The 16,261-nt window shown below is 36.6% G+C and overlaps 1 protein-coding gene across 1 annotated transcript in view; it reads right to left on the reverse strand.

Moving 5' to 3' along the window:
- Window positions 1-16,261, reverse strand: part of THSD7A (thrombospondin type 1 domain containing 7A) — a 205,442-nt gene that overhangs the window by 86,316 nt on the left and 102,865 nt on the right. The window contains 2 exon segments of the mRNA XM_040550373.1: window positions 12,287-12,490; window positions 15,746-15,901. Of these exon segments, the coding sequence (XP_040406307.1) occupies window positions 12,287-12,490; window positions 15,746-15,901 (360 nt within the window).

Below are 16,261 nucleotides of genomic sequence, written 5' to 3' on the forward strand. Positions count from 1 at the left end.
AAAGACTGTCTTTATTATTGCAGATGATAACTGAATTTTTCGCTAATTCTGATACCACTGAATATCCATTGACATGAAAGGATGTGAGTGACACTGAAAAAAGACTGATCTAAACAGGAATACTGAAGAATTAATCCAAATTAATTAAAATGTGACTTTGAAGGAGATTAGTTTAACTCTATTAACATTTTGTATGGGCATCCTTATTCAGAATGAAAGAGAAAATTCTTAACAAATAGAATTTAGGCCATCTTAATTCTGAATAAGAGGATTCATATGAACATTTAATATAGTTTAACTGATTTATTTTTGCATTTAGTTTAGATGCTTTCCTATGTATCTCCAAGCAAACAAGACAAAGTAAACAAAATCTGAAACATCACAGAATGGTTGAGGGTGGAAGGGGCCTCTAGAGGCCATCCGGTCCAACACTGCTGCTCAAGCAGGAGCACCTGATGTTTAAACATAACCTCCTGCTTTCCACTTTGTGCCCGCTGCCTCTTGTCCTGGCAATGGGCACCACTGAAAAGAGCCTGGCTGTCCCCTTTGCACCTGCCCTTACAGTATTTACAGACATTGATAAGATTCCCCCTGAGCCTCCTCCTCTTCTCCAGGATGAACAGTCCCAGCTCTCACAACCTCTCCTCATAGCAGAGGTGCTCCAGTCCCTGGATCGTCTTGGTAGCCCTCCGCTGGACTTTTTCCAGCAAGTCCATGGGCGCCTTGTAGTGAGGAGCCCCAAACTGGATTCCAGTCTTCCAGGTGCAGCCTCAGCAATACTGAGTGGAGGAGAAAGATCACCTCTCTTGACCTGCTGGTAGTGCTGCCTAATAGATATGCTAAGAATATCGTTAGCCTTCTTAGCAGCAAGGGCACACTGCTGACTCATGTTCCACTTGGAGTCCACCAGGACTCCTAGGTCCTTTTCTGCAGAGCTGCTTTCCAGCTGAGGTGGCCTCCAGCACGTCCTGGTGCACAGGGTCATTCCTCCACAGGTGCAGGACTTTGCACTTCTCCTGGTTGAACTTCATGAGGTTCCTGTCAGCCCATTTCTCCATCCTGTCAAGGTCCCTCTGGATGGCAGCATGGCCCTCAGGCATATCAGCCATTGCCCCCAGTTTTGTGTCCTCTGCAAGTCTGCTGAGAGTGCACTCTACCCCATCACCCAGACCATTATGGAAGATGTCAAACAGGCTGGATGTGGTATTGACCCCTGGCGTACCCTGCTTGTTACTGGCTTCCAACTAGACTTTGTGCCACTGACTATTACCTTCTGGGTGTAGCCATTCAGCCAGATTCTGATCCACATCACTGTCTACTCATCCAGCTCACACTTCTCTATGAGGATTTTATGGTGGACAGTGTCAAAACTTTACTGAAGTCCAGGAAGACAGTATCTACTGATCCCTTCTTATCCATCAGACTGAGCATTTCATTATAGAAGTTTATCAGGTTGGTCAAGCACGACTTCCTCTGATGAAGCCATGCTGACTACTCCTGATGATTTTATTTGCCTACCTGTTTCCAAAATTAGCTGTTCCACTGCCTTCCTAGGGATCAAGGTGAGGCTGACCAGCCTGTAGTCCTCTGGCTCCTCCTTCTCACCTTTCCTGAAGATAGGAGTGACATTTGCTTGCCTCCAGTCTTTGAGCACTTCTCTCAGTTGCCATGACTGACCAAAGATTTTAGAGTGGCCTTGCAATCACATCTGCCACCTCACTCAGCACTCTTGGATGCATCACATCAGGGCCCATGGACTTATTCCCTGACCTGATCCTCTTCCACCAGGGGTATAAACATGATATTCTTTTATCAGAAAATCAGCTGTACCTTAATGCAAAATACACACTTACCATAGAAATACTAGTCCGATATTGCCAATAAGGAGCCTAGTGGAGTACCTACATATTTCCTAACAACAGAAGTAAGATTTTTTTACCTTCTGACAGGTAGCTGAAGCATTTTCATTGTTTGTTTGCTATTGTGGTCTTACTGAGAATGATAAGGAACAGAGAATGCAAGTGTATTGATCATAACCAAACATGGTTGCCTTCTAGCATCAAATAAGCCAACCAAACATCATCTTGATATGAAAGAAAAAGTAAGTTCGATGACAGGCTACGGTCCCATTGAGAATAAAATCAATATTAGTCTTGGGACCAAGTGAGATCAATATGTCAGACCAATAGGCCATTTTAAGCTGAGTGGGGAAGGGAGAAGAAAAATGCTGACAGAGCTATAAGGAAACAAGAAGACAGTGCAAAAAGATCAGATCATTTTAAAATTCACAGTGTATTTCTCAGAACTCTTGGCAAAACACTATCTCACCTTAAAAAGATACAGCTTGTCCCAAGATAAAATGGACATTCTCATAAACTTTTTCCAACCAAGCCACAATTTATACAGTGAGAAAAAGATACAAACGTATGGCTTCAAAAATAATAACAGTATTTAAAAACACTATTTATATTTTAAAAGTATAAAAATTACTCTGTTTGTTTGTGAAGTGTTACAGAAATTCTATTGTGTTTAACAGTGAAAAAATTAATTTGACAGATTCTATAAATATTTCTAGTGTAATTGTGAACATTGGTAACAGTCAGATTTAAAATGTATTGACTTGAAAATGCAAAATGCATCCATCTTAGCATAGCACTATGTCTTTTTGTTTATTTAGAAAACAGGAAGTTTTATTATTCACTGGGAATTGTATTATTATTTTTTCATTACTGGGTTTTAATCAATTTTTTAAATTCATCAGACATGAACAAGTAGAGTGTTGTACACTTTAGAAAGGCTTCACACGCGTTTTACTGTAAGCACTATTTTAGACATTTTGCCCTCGCCTCCAGTAAGCTCAAGATTTAATGGAGAGCAAGTCCAGGAAAGGCCATGGAATGCCAATGAGTTCAAATCAGTTCAATCAGAAATGACTTAATTTTGATGTGCTGATCTAAATTTGATTAGCATTCAGGGATCTGAGGTAGGAATAGAAGCATAAGAAGGAGATAATAGGCAAGACTACAAAAATGGTAGCACAAAAACAGTGTGACAGCTCCACTAATGTCAGTAGAATGACAGTGCTTGCCACAGTCTATCTTTTCAATAATCCCTACACTGAGACGTGAATCTTTGTATTTTAAGCAGCTACCTTAAATGGACTGTTTTCAAAGCAACAGTAAATATCTACAACTTAAATGAATTTCAGGCTTCTAATTTTCTGCTTAAGTATGAATTTTGGAGGATAACTTTATAAATTTAAGCTCATAAGCTCTCAAAGTTGCACCATAAATTAATAAATACCCCAGGACAGCAGTTTCAGCACCGAGTATTTTCCTGGAACCCAGTCTCCAAAATTTAAATGTTCTTCTTCTCTCTAATGCAAGACCATAACCCACAGCTGAAGAGAATGAGTAAGAACACACAGTTGACAGAACATTACATGAACTTCTTAGTTTGTCAACTATCTAGTATTTCACTACTATAAAGTGGTGAATTTGCAGTAAGTTAACAACTATACATTCATAATTACCTGTGATACTTCTTGCCACAGAACTATACCTGTAATTTAAAAGGGGTTTTAAGAGAATAAGAAAAATTATTTTGCATAGTAAAAGATGATTATAAATATTTCCTCTGCATTATTCATTCAGCTGTAGCTAGTCACTCTAGAGACTTGTCACTCTATATGTAATATGACAGCTCAATTAAATCACAGTTAAAACACAGCACTTGAGAGGTGTAAAGGAGATCACTGCCACTGTCATGTTTACACATTTCTGAGAAACAGTTTTATAATTAATTTCATGGATACTTCTGTCCATGTCCCACTACTGGCAGATAAAATGCAGTCTTCGGAGAACATCTTTTTATCCATCCTGCAGTGAATATCTTCTCATCATTACAAGTGGAAGGCACAGAATGCCCTTAGGCTGCTCAGACTATGAATTAATTTTGTCTTTTGGAAATATTTTCATAACTGATTCTTCTCTAGAAGACTAAAACTAACTTATGCATTTGCTTGTTTCTTTTCCCAGCCCCACAGTATATGGATTCAGAGAAAAAGCTCTCAGGAAAGCAACCAGAGATAAATACCACTACATCTTACAAATCTATGCTAAATTAAAGAAATAAAATAATGTCACACAGCAAAACCAACAGTAACAGGAACACGTGAAAATACAAGGATGTTATAACTTTACTGCTTTGGTAGTAAGTTATACAAGCGAACAACAGGGTCACGGATATCTGACAGATCTCCCTGCAGTCTTGCACCTACTCAAGAAATCAGCTGTAACCTGGAGATAAATTACACCCCCTTCCCTCTGCTAGAAGGGTATCACTGGTTTTATAGAAGCCACCCAAAAAATTTAAGAAGCTTCTAGCTAGCACTATTCTTTTTCCCCCTTAAAAAAATTACATACACTCTGAGATATTTAGAACAAGGAATTTAATAATCTACTTAATATATTTTCCTCTGGAAAACACTAATGCAATAACTTGCTATTTATAAAATAATATCAGTACCAATAAGTGATGTCTGAAATCAGTAAAATTTAAAGCCAAACATCCAATATTTCCTAATATTTACATTGCTAATCCATTTACCCCCAAATTTATGTTAAGAAACCAAATAATAGTAAATGCTAGAATTAAAGTTGCCTTTGTATAATGCTTTTTTTTTAAAATTGCATGATCACATGCTTCCTATTTTTCTACTGGGCCTCTTCCTCCTTCAGTTCACTGACTGTAAACTCCTTAATGAGAAGCTATTTGGTATTTTTAGTTCTATTCTCTTTGTTCAAGGACTAGGCCTATGTTTTATTTAGCATACATTAATTAAAAGTGTTATTAAAGCAGAACTGGTAATTTTTTCCTAAGATCTTTCTATGATAGCACTAATGCATTTATTTTCTGAACACTCAAGATGTGGTAGGTCAGTATTATTTATATTTTGCTGATGATGAAGAAAAGGAGAGCAAAATTAAATCATGAAGAATGAGACAACCACAGCTAGTTGTCTCAAAGACAAAGCATTCATTACTACAAAATGCCCACTTAATCCCCAAAGGAGATATATCCATTTCACAAATAAGTAGCAGGTTCTGTGGGGAAAATGTCATGTAAGCACAATTAAATAATTAAAGACTTCATCTGCTATATTTGCATAAGGATCAGACAAACAACCTAAGTTTCCTAATGTTTAAGGTCTTGACTCTGCATCCTAAGCCACTTAATTTTGACTTAGTATTTCTTTCCAATTTTCTAGTTTAAAATAGAAGCCAAATGAAAAACATAACTCTGCCGTGGGTATTAGACTGACCCTGAACACTGACGGCTCTGGCCAGTGAACTTATGGGACAAAAGCAGAAGTAGACTCTAACACTGTGTGGAAAATTGACTACCATCAAATCTAATGGGTGGATACTGTCCTAGAACATTTTATCATAAGTATTACTGATTAGTATTGTGTAGTATCTTCCAAGAAAATGATTTTTATTTTATAAATATATAACAATATTAGTATATGTAACAGTATTATATGTAACATTATTTTTATTAGTATGTTTTGTAAAAATATTTTTGTATTTTTGGAGTCTGCTTTTAGGCCATTAACCCATGACACAAACCCAAACAAGTTCAGCATTGGTTCTATAAATCCGGTTTTATAATCCACCCATAAGTCCATAAATATCTGTTTTACTTGTTTCATAACAACATAATTTAAAATGACAAAGGGAAAAAATGTAAAGCATTAAACTGACCTTCCCCCAAAACAAATATTTTAAAATGCATCCACAATTGCCACACTAGTATTCTCTCTATGACAGTTTGGAGTCAAATCAGGATTGAGTTTCTGCTTTGCAGGCTGCTATGCAAATCAAAACTCAAGCATCAAAATTCCCCCTCCTCATTTGCCCACTGCTATTACAAGCAGTTATTATAATAGCCTGCTTTTCCATCTGGTCATGTCATCAAAAACAAAAGCAAGTTACTAAGAGTGTGCATCACATGAAACATGTAATTGCACTCTCTGTTTTACATTTGGAAAATATTTGTTCTTCCCCCTACAGCAACCTCTACTCCTTGATGTCCAGTAAATTTTAAGTACACCAATACTTCATTTTCTGTAAAGTTGTTATAGTACCTTTTATAAGTAAACATGCCCAAACCCAGCAAAATCATCTCACTAAGCCAAATTATTATCTATGAAAATAGAAAAAGATTTTGGTAGTTAGGTTGGCCCACACATTTTTAACTTAACCATATTCATTATGAACATTAATGTCACTTACAGGCATTGTCCATACTAATCATTACATCACATTCCAGGCTAACTATAAATACATCACTTGCTTTCTCAATATCTTTTAAAGTCATCCCATATAATAAAATCAAATCATGTTATTATACAAACACTAAAAGCATCCATTCTGATACAGAATTTAATAGGGATATACTCACTTCTCTAATGTCAAGATGAGACACAAAAAGGAAATAATATGACATACTAAACGTGACCTTTCATTGACAGAAGAATTATCAATTATCAAGCTTCCTGACTACCGAACTGAAATGGGATACTTTCAGCAGTACTGTGCAGTAATTTTTTCCTTGTATTGCTTTATATTAAATAAAGCAAATCTTGTTAAATAAAAATGGCTTAAAAATCCAATGCTCTGAAACAGAATGGCCAGAGAATATCAATTTTAAGATCCTTTAAACAGACAATTTTACTGTCGGTAACAAACTGATGTATAATAAGCATCCAGTAAAATACTGAGTAATTTTTATGTTGCCAGACAAACCAAAAGAAAGAAAGGACTTGGTTATACATTTTACACCTTATGTATTTACAGTGAAGAACAGAGTATGCGTCTTACATTTGTTTAAATGCCTAAGATGGTCAGCCTAAAAGCTGTCAGGAAGAAAAGAACAGTTCCAATCAATTCTGTAATGACATTAGATAGGAAATTAATATTGGGAAATGATGACTAATGCACATACAACCAAGTTCCTGTAAGCATAAGGCAGTATGTGCTGAAAGAAACTGTCATTAGCCATTGTATTTTTCGACTAATTGACTGTTGAGGATTGGCCAGATTTTGATCTGGGTTCTCTTCCAGAATTAACTCAATAATTCAATGTAATTTGAATTTGAATTTGGCTCTTCTTTCTTTTTAAAGAACACAAAGTGACAAAAAGTAGGTATTTTCTTTTAAAATATTCATCAAAAATCCAATCAGATTGATGGTTTCTTCTTCCAGTCCAAATAACCACATAATAGAAAAGGCAAAAGAAGTAGAATCTTTATAACTAGACACTCCTATAAACTTTCCATTGATTCACTTAGTCTTTCCTCTTATGAAAATGAATGAAGACCAACAGCTGCTCATTTAGCATATATGATTCAAATCCTAGTATACGGAAAGTAATGATTTTAAACTAGCCACAATATTTTAAGTAAAAATGGTTTTATTAGTATATCTCGTTTCTTTCCTGAAGGTTTTTCTATATATTTAATTAGATGCCTATTGTAAGAAGATGTAAAGCCACAACCTAAAAATTAAGAAACAAAATACACATGTTAATCGGGAAGCTGTGAAAAAGAATTTAAAATACATGAAGAAATTTTGTATGTTTTTCTGCAAAGTTAAATTCAGTAAAAGGAACATAATATTTCAGAAATGAGTATTTCTGAGTCTAGAGAAAAATAACAAAGTGATTAAATCCCACAGGACCATCATATGGCTGAAGGATGATGTCTTCTAGTCAGTCATGCTAGCTGAGAATACCAGAAATAAAGGAAAATTACACTGTTCCACTTTGGAAAGTACAGCGTTTGAATCACTCCACACAAAGTAGCTAACCTAATCTGTTTGAAATGTTTATATCTGAGTATCTTAACAAAACAGGCTTGTCCACTTTCTGCATGTTTTAATAAACTACCAACACCATTATTTTGCCTCTCAACATTGCAAACAGGGTAGCTCACCCGCATTACATCAGGATATTCTGTTATCACTGTTGCTTGGAATTTGTACTCCAGTCTCACAAAGGCCAGACCTGTCACCCACTTATGTCCAGATACCAGAAGAGAACTTGGGGCACTCAGCTCAATGAACACACATCTCTGCCTACAGAATTTAAGGAACAATTTTGCTATTTCAAAGAGTTGCAGGAATTTGCACATACATGAAGAGCTTTGTTGTTACCATGGCTCCCTCTTCCAAGCCCAGCCATCTCACATGGTTGCGAGACAGAAGAACGGCAATGAGTCTTTCCCTCTCCCTGCAGAGCTAACCATAACCCAGTAATTACTGAGCTTGAACAAGGTCCAGAGGAAATTTTCCCTTCAAAAGACCTATTTTATTGAAAGACGTGTGCAGTGGTACAAAGCCCATTATGTTATAAAGGCTATAAACCAATATATTTATTTAAACATTCCTAAAAAAAAATGAGCAAATGATTTCAAACTAGTATCTCGGATTCAGAAACACACTGCTGACACCACAGCCACTGCTGGTACCCGTACTACAGAGTTCAGCCCAAAGGTGAAAACCTAAGAAAACCATAGCGAGTGAACCATCATTCCATAGGCATTTTCAGCAGTAGTTAATTTTGCAGATTTTAAGGAAATGCTGTCCAAACTAATTTTGCCCTATTTACGTATTCATAGCATTAATGTAGCTGCTACAGAGGGGAGAATTGGCCAGATTTCCTACTATAAAGACTAAGTCTTTAAATCATACAGAAATATTTTTGAAACAGTATTCTTCATAGATTTCCATAGCTACAGAGAAATAGGCCAAGTTCATCTACTGTAAAAACGCTCTTCTAAACTGTATTAAAGAATTTAATAATAGAGAATATATATATATTTATGTGTGTGCATGGATGCAAGTATGTCTTATAGATATTGCATACATATATAAATACCTGAAATAACTTTAATTTTAAAAAAAATCATCCTAATTCTACCACTAGCAAAAACTAACCTGTAGCATGGAAGATTAGCCACAGTTCTCTAATTATTAAAATAGTTTATACAATGGAGAAATTCTGATCAGTTTCTGTCCAATCTTGGAGTTTCTACAACAGAAATGAGCTTTTTCACTTAAAGGACTTCCTTTGTAAAATTCCCTGGAAGACTAAGAATAAATATTCTGCAGATGTTCTCTCCATAGTAAATGCTGAAGTTCCATTTATATAATAAAATACATCTAAGTTCATTATAGCCTCTGGAATGACAACCTGGGGTACTGACTGTCATATTTTTTTTCAGCCTGAATGAAAATTCTGATTACCGCTGTGGAAAGAGAATGACAAACACAGGCCTCCAGCAACAACACGGGAGGATAATCTATTGTTTGGTATTGTCTCAAAGGCTGTAATGACTCTTGTCTTTACAACAAATTGAAGAGAGAAGATCATTCTAATTATACAAAACAACCTCACAAACACTGCCATTTGATTCTAATTGTAAAGTAAAACACCCAGGTCAAGTCATCTCCACTGATTATGCTTTAAATGTATATAACAACGCATCAACAGAAAGAGAAGATACTCATCAGTGTGGAGTTTATCTTACACGAAAGCAGTACACTTACAGTACAATGCTTATTCTGAAAATTAAAACCCCAGCCTTATTCATTTTATATAGCAAAAGTCTAGTGGAAAATGCACTTTTGTTTTAATATACTGTAGTCCTTTTGATTCAACTTCTCCTGTCCAAACACCGATTTAAGATTGGCTAATTAATTCATATGAACTCAAAGAAAAAAATATATTGAAGACACTGAAGAGTATTGTTAAGCAAAGATTAGATCAATTTAAGTAGCATTTCTAACTTGTGATAATGCTTTTCTACATGTTTCTTTGCACATTCACTCCTACCTTTAAAAATTAATGCAATTTCCTTTATGTCATTTAGATTAAAACTATAGTAACATATGACTACCACGCAAATTATGTATCCAGTCAATTGAACCACACCCTTTAACTGACAGCCAGCGTAGTCTTCTCCAAGAATTGCTCAAAGGGCAATGAATACCCTAAATTTCATACGATGTTCATTTTAAACCACGATGGTTAGACAATGCAAGAGTAGTATTCTCCAGACTTAATTTTACTGCAAACTACCTTGCAGCTGCAGGGCTTGATGTGAAATAACCTTCACTGCAAGGTGCTGCTCCTAGATTTTATAGAGTGTAATCTAGATGCCCACAACAAGAGAGGATTGTGTGCATCTAGGTGAGTATTTAAGCGTTGTGTACAGGATTTTCTGTGGTGTGGGTGCTTTTGCTGGCAAATTAAGGAGATGCTTGAGCAGAGCTGGCTTGACAGGACACCTAATGAGGCTGGTGGGTCCTTTCTTTGTTTTCTTCTACAGTATTGTGCTAATCGTTCTCAGGAGTGTCCTTAGCAAAAGCTTCTTGGCATTACTGGTGAAGATCACAGGAGATCCTTTACTAAGAGAAGGAAGGGATTACAAGGAAGAGTTGAGACAATCCACTACATTATCCTCCAATGTTTTTGCACTCCCATCACAAGATATTGAACACATATCATTGTGGGTGACCAGATCTTTACAAAATAAACCATAACTGCAATTTGTTTTCTCCTGTTATTCTAGCTGTGCCCACAACTATTTAATCTCAAAGACTGACAGGCACATGGCCAAAGCTACACTTCTCATTCTTAAAACAGATTGTTGGCATAGATAATGTATAATGCCATATAATTCAGAAAGACTCAGAGAAAAAGAAAAAGATTAATATTGGGAGTAAAAAATATGTAATCACAAGTCTTCTAAGGCAAATTTGGCCAAATTCAGCCCATGCATTGCAGAGAACAAATCCTGCAAGTTTGAAGCAGAACAAGAGAGAACTACTGCATGCAGAAAACACAGTTAAAGGCTTGATGGACTGTGTGCTCCAAAGGTATTATGGTTACAATTTATTATAGTTAATATAAACATCTATATTACAATTCATGATGAAGTTACGCTAATCAGGTGTTAGAAGTCAGCAAATACCACTCCACAAAACCAAAGGTAAATCACATTATCCAGAATCTAGTAAAGCAAAAAAATACATTTTTTGTCTTATATATTCATTTGCTGTTTAAAAAAAATGAGAAAAAAAAAGAAAAGAATTATTTGTGAAATGCTCTTATGATGAAAAGGCTATTTTTCATTTGAGAACTTTTACAAATAAAATTTCAAATAGTTTCAGTAGTGTTGGCCAGAAATAATTACACTGTCTGAAGGGAAATTTTTGAGCAAGGGACATAAAATGTAATAGGTTCAATACTGTCATTCTAGGCTAATCTCTTTCTGAGCTGTAAAAATTGTTACCATTTCTCTTAAGCATATGAAGAAAAATAAAGCTTACACAATAACTCTGAGGTTTTCAATTTAAGCCCCCAAACTCAATTATGACCCAAGTTCTTGAGCTTGAAAGCTCAAGGTTTAAATCTCCCTGTAATCACCTCTGATTACTTCTGACCAATCTAATTACAAAACGTTTTGTGCAGCTATTAAACACCAGAGGTGTCCCTTATTTAATTCTCTACAGAGTTAGAAGTCTCTTAGCATAACTACACTGTAGTCAGTACAATTATTGTAATTCACATGCTGTTCTTGAGTAGACTATAATACTACTAATGAATAAGGAATATTCTCCCAACAGTAATTCATGAATTTTCTGTAGATAAGAGTATTTTGTAAGCAGCTTTCAAAACTGGTTTTTATGACTATGTCATGCAAAATCTGTTTTCCCTCACAGAAGGATAATTGAATAATGGTGGTATTCTTTTTGACCTCTTGAAGAAGAAAGACAGCCTGGACTGTCAATTCAGCTTCCTAACACACATCAAACTATGTTTTTTAACAAACGCATTACTATTTTTCTTCCAGCTATCCTTACTGCAATGTGTCTTTATTCACACTTTATTTGGTTTTGGCTTCAGTAGATCAGATTTGTTAGTTGGATTACATCAGGGAATTCAGTCAAGTCATTGCAGGCATGAGTCTGACCTACTGAAAAACAACAGCTGATTTCTATTTACTTTTCTCAAAGTCTCTTCAGAAACCTTTGAAAGCCTATGGCGTGTAGCAGCTAGCAGGCCTATCCTACCTACCAATACTAAAAGACATCTCTGTTCCAGATGGCTCTGTCCTAAGGACTAAGAAAGCTGAGAACAACCAAAACTGCTACCTTTTCAGACTACATGTTAATATATTCAATCTAGCTGGTGTGGACCATGGGAAAAAGCATCTTACCATCACCATTGACACAGACGACAACAGGCACCTGAGTACCAGGGCCACATGGCTTCTCGTTGTCGGGAATGCACTCCTCCAGCCCCACAATTCTCCAGTCATAGCATGAGGGCTCTTCACATGGGATGGCTTCCAGCAGGTGAGGGCAGTTTCCCGTTCCTCCTGTAGGCTCATTGGTGATGCGCCGTTTCCTTAGTTTAAAACCTGCAATGTCCATGAAAATATAAGTGGTGGAATAATACAATTATAAAATGCAAAGTGAAGAGATTTTTATTTATCTCCATCTGAATGAACTGTTATTTCTCCTCTGTGTAAAAAAAACAGTGCAGATGCTCCATGTCATATCACCTGTCTAGATAATTAGGTAGAAGAACTCATTACAGAAAAAAGTAAATCACAGCAAGTGCTTCACATGTTTTGAGCTTATTCAGTACACTTTGCCTTTAACCCTTGTTTGTCCTAGTCATACATACTCCCCAGGAGACAGTGTTCATTTCTCATGCTTTGCTCTTGCTGGATCCATCTCATCTAACAAATCTTGACTAGATTTCTGGGTTGACGTTTCTCAAACTTGTTGTTCGTCTTCTTCTCAGGAATTTTCTAACAGCGATGGATTATCAAGTGAAACCACTTTACAAACAAAGACTAACTTGCCAGAAAACGCAAGGCATGGAAAGAAAAGGATTATAATCCCAAGAATGTTTAAGAAGTCATTCTATAGTCAGAATATGCTAACCAGACTGAATGGATTCAGAAAAGTTTCTCATGTAATAATTTTCTGTAGTTTCTGATACATATGATCAGATTACTTTAACGTTAGCACCTTTTCACATCTCTTCACAGGCCACTTTGTTTTATCGCAATATTCAGGCTGGCTAGTAATACACAGATATTATATATAAAACACTGCATATAACTCTTTAATTTCTACCAAGATGCAAACTAAACAGGAGAGAGTTTTCACACTCTCTGTGTGCAAGAATTGATCCTCTGCTTGGAGATATGCCTCTTAATTCAATTATAGTAAATAATACTTCAAAAATATATTTCTATGCATCTTTGTTTTCTCTGTATTGAAGAGTTTGGCAAAATTAAGTCTTTAAAGTTTACAGAGCTTGCCACAAAAGGCTGATATTTCCAAAGAAGAACTCCAGTGTCTACCTACAACAAAAGACGCAAATGACAGACAGTAAAGGACCATTACTGAAACACACAGACAGCCTTTTCTCTAAGACTGGGAGGGTCTATGCAACTTTTACATCGTTTTCCCAGAAGAACTGGAAGCACACAGGAAGTTTACCAGGGAAGCACAAGAAAAAATGAAAAGCTGATTTTATGTTATAATGTGTTCCCGGAAAATACTATACACCATGCTGATGACAACTATATGATAACTATAAAATAACTATGTTAAATAAGGAATGAATGCAATATATTGCAGTAAAACAGATAAACTGGGATATTGAAAAATGCCTAGTACTGAATGTCACTTTATAGCAGAAAGATCTGCAACATCTTTTATACCCTGCATTTGGCCTATTTCATGTTTATTGATCATCTTAGGCAGGTAAAACTACCCTTTTGAGTAGCATATTAAAAACTCATTAAACCACAGCCAAAGAGAAGCAACATAAAATAATTTATCTATAAAAATTACTTCTGTTAAACATCAGCTCTTGATTCGCACTAAACCATCTCTACTTCATCATCTGCTTCGTTGCATTATGTGCACCAGAACTGACTTGACAGCAGTACTGCAATTCACATGCATCTCAAATACAAGAGGACAGAATAGGCAAACCAAAAGGCAAATTCCTACTCTTTGCATCCCTTAACAGCAGAATACAACCAAGAGCTTGACAAATCACAGTACAGTTTTGTGTCTGTACATGAAGATGTGTTTTCCTTGCAAAGGAAACCAAGACATGGGGGAAAGAGGAATGATACCCATTTGTACAATCAGATACAAATGGGCATATCTGTATATATGAATTACAAGGATACATCTGTTTAGCTAACCTGTGCTGCTGAGCACATGCAGCTAGTACGTCTCCAGAGTAAATATTACAATTATCACATACCTGAAACACCAAAAGCATGGGAACAAAATGCAACCCAGAGTAGCACAAAGGTAAATGTGCTACTGTCATGCAAAAAGTACACAGCATTATGATATTTTTATACAAACTAATGCTTATGCTCTTATCAGAGGTTTCCTCTTGTCAGTTCAGATTTTAAACAAAGTAATATCTTTGTCCAGGAGCCCCCCTGTTGCACAGGGAACCAGCACAAAACTTCAACAGGCTTCTTGTCCCTCAGCTCTGCTCCAACTCTCAACCCTTACTGTACATATTAGAACCCTTAAAACTAAAGCGTAATTTTCCCTGCTTACATCTGTGGGATTAAAGACTTGCATAAAGTACATTCTGATACATTTCCATTAGGCAGGGGTCCAAATCAGTTTCACAAATGTAAACGTTACTCTTGAAAATGTAGCAAATGTTCCAGTGACAGAAAGCAGCAGAAATAACAGGCTACCTGACCACTGTACTCAGAGGAGACTCAATCCCATCGATTTACACACCAAACTGCTTTTTCTTTCTTGAATTGATCAGGGTTGGGTCACGTTACCGTGCAACAGCAACATAAAACTTGCATTTGCTCTCCAGACTGAAGTGTAGCTAGCAGCATACCAAGAGCCAACCTAGCATGGTAATTACAGTTATTCCTTCAAGGGAAAATACGTGGCTACCTTTTCTTACGACCATTTTCAATCAAGGAACTAAATCTGGTTTCTCAGCTTGTGTCAGATAATCACACTGCAGCAATGACTTGGCCAGTTTTTCTCATTTATGGCCAGAAACCCATGGACTTTTTACATGTGGTCCTTGCTACTGCATTCTTGCTTTCTTATTTTGATGTCATGTTACTACAATGTGCTTTGTTTAGGAATGAATTGTAAACCATATGTGAAAACTGAAACAAGCACATGTGTACCATTATCAGTAAAATGGTGTTGCTTATCAACAGTGAATGATCCCAGCTCTTTGTCAGGGAATGTTCTATGTCTACCAGTGAATTCTTAAGTTATCACTGAACTGTGAATCTTTGAGTGACTTGGACACTATCCATCTCAAAGGCTGCTTCTGTACTTTCAAGACAGTGACGAAACTGTGATTTGCATGCATATTCAGACTGTATCCCTTTTAGTTTGAGAGTTGAAACTGGAATCGCCCTGTAACAACCCAAATTAACCTTGAGAGCCTAGTAATCATTTCACATTTTTGCCAGCTTTGCTAGAGCAGTGATGCTAAACATAGTCCTAATTTGATGACATTTTTGTTGCACAGAAGCACTGGATATCCCACATATTAGGATGCTTGCATAGACAGAGATGCCTAGTGACTTAGGAATACGAAATAATTGTCATTTAAAATGCACCACTGAAATTTTACATACCCTTCTTGGCCTGAGGGTCATCACAGCTTTCATAGGTGCATGGTCCCCAGGCTGACCACGCCGAGGTCTCACACTCTATAGGACATGGGATATGGCACAGCTGGGAGGTGCTGGGAAGAGGTCCTGTACACAGCTTACGGTCGACCGGCCTCGAGGCTGTCAAAACAAAGCCAACACATTTCTCACATGTCACCAGTCATGATACTCCGCTCTAATTGACAGAACCATCCTTCATTCGGAAAGGTTGCTATCTCATCATTTTAATCCGATGAAGTGATAGAAAAATGCCTGCCTTGAAAAAATAAAACAGAAGTCAGTTAACTCTCTGCATGAACAGAGCCAAATCCAATTATGTGGAATCAGGAAGACTGGGGCAGCACCCTCTTGGACCTAGTCCTTTCATTTAATGGACAGATTATGTTACAACGGTTGTTCACATTGCTGTGTAAATTGATGTCCTGCTGTCTCATTGAATATGTCTTCACTGAAGAAACTGAACAAAAACTGTATAAATCC

This window comes from Cygnus olor, chromosome 2 (assembly GCF_009769625.2).
Source record: "Cygnus olor isolate bCygOlo1 chromosome 2, bCygOlo1.pri.v2, whole genome shotgun sequence".
Classification (NCBI taxonomy): Eukaryota; Metazoa; Chordata; class Aves; order Anseriformes; family Anatidae; genus Cygnus; species Cygnus olor.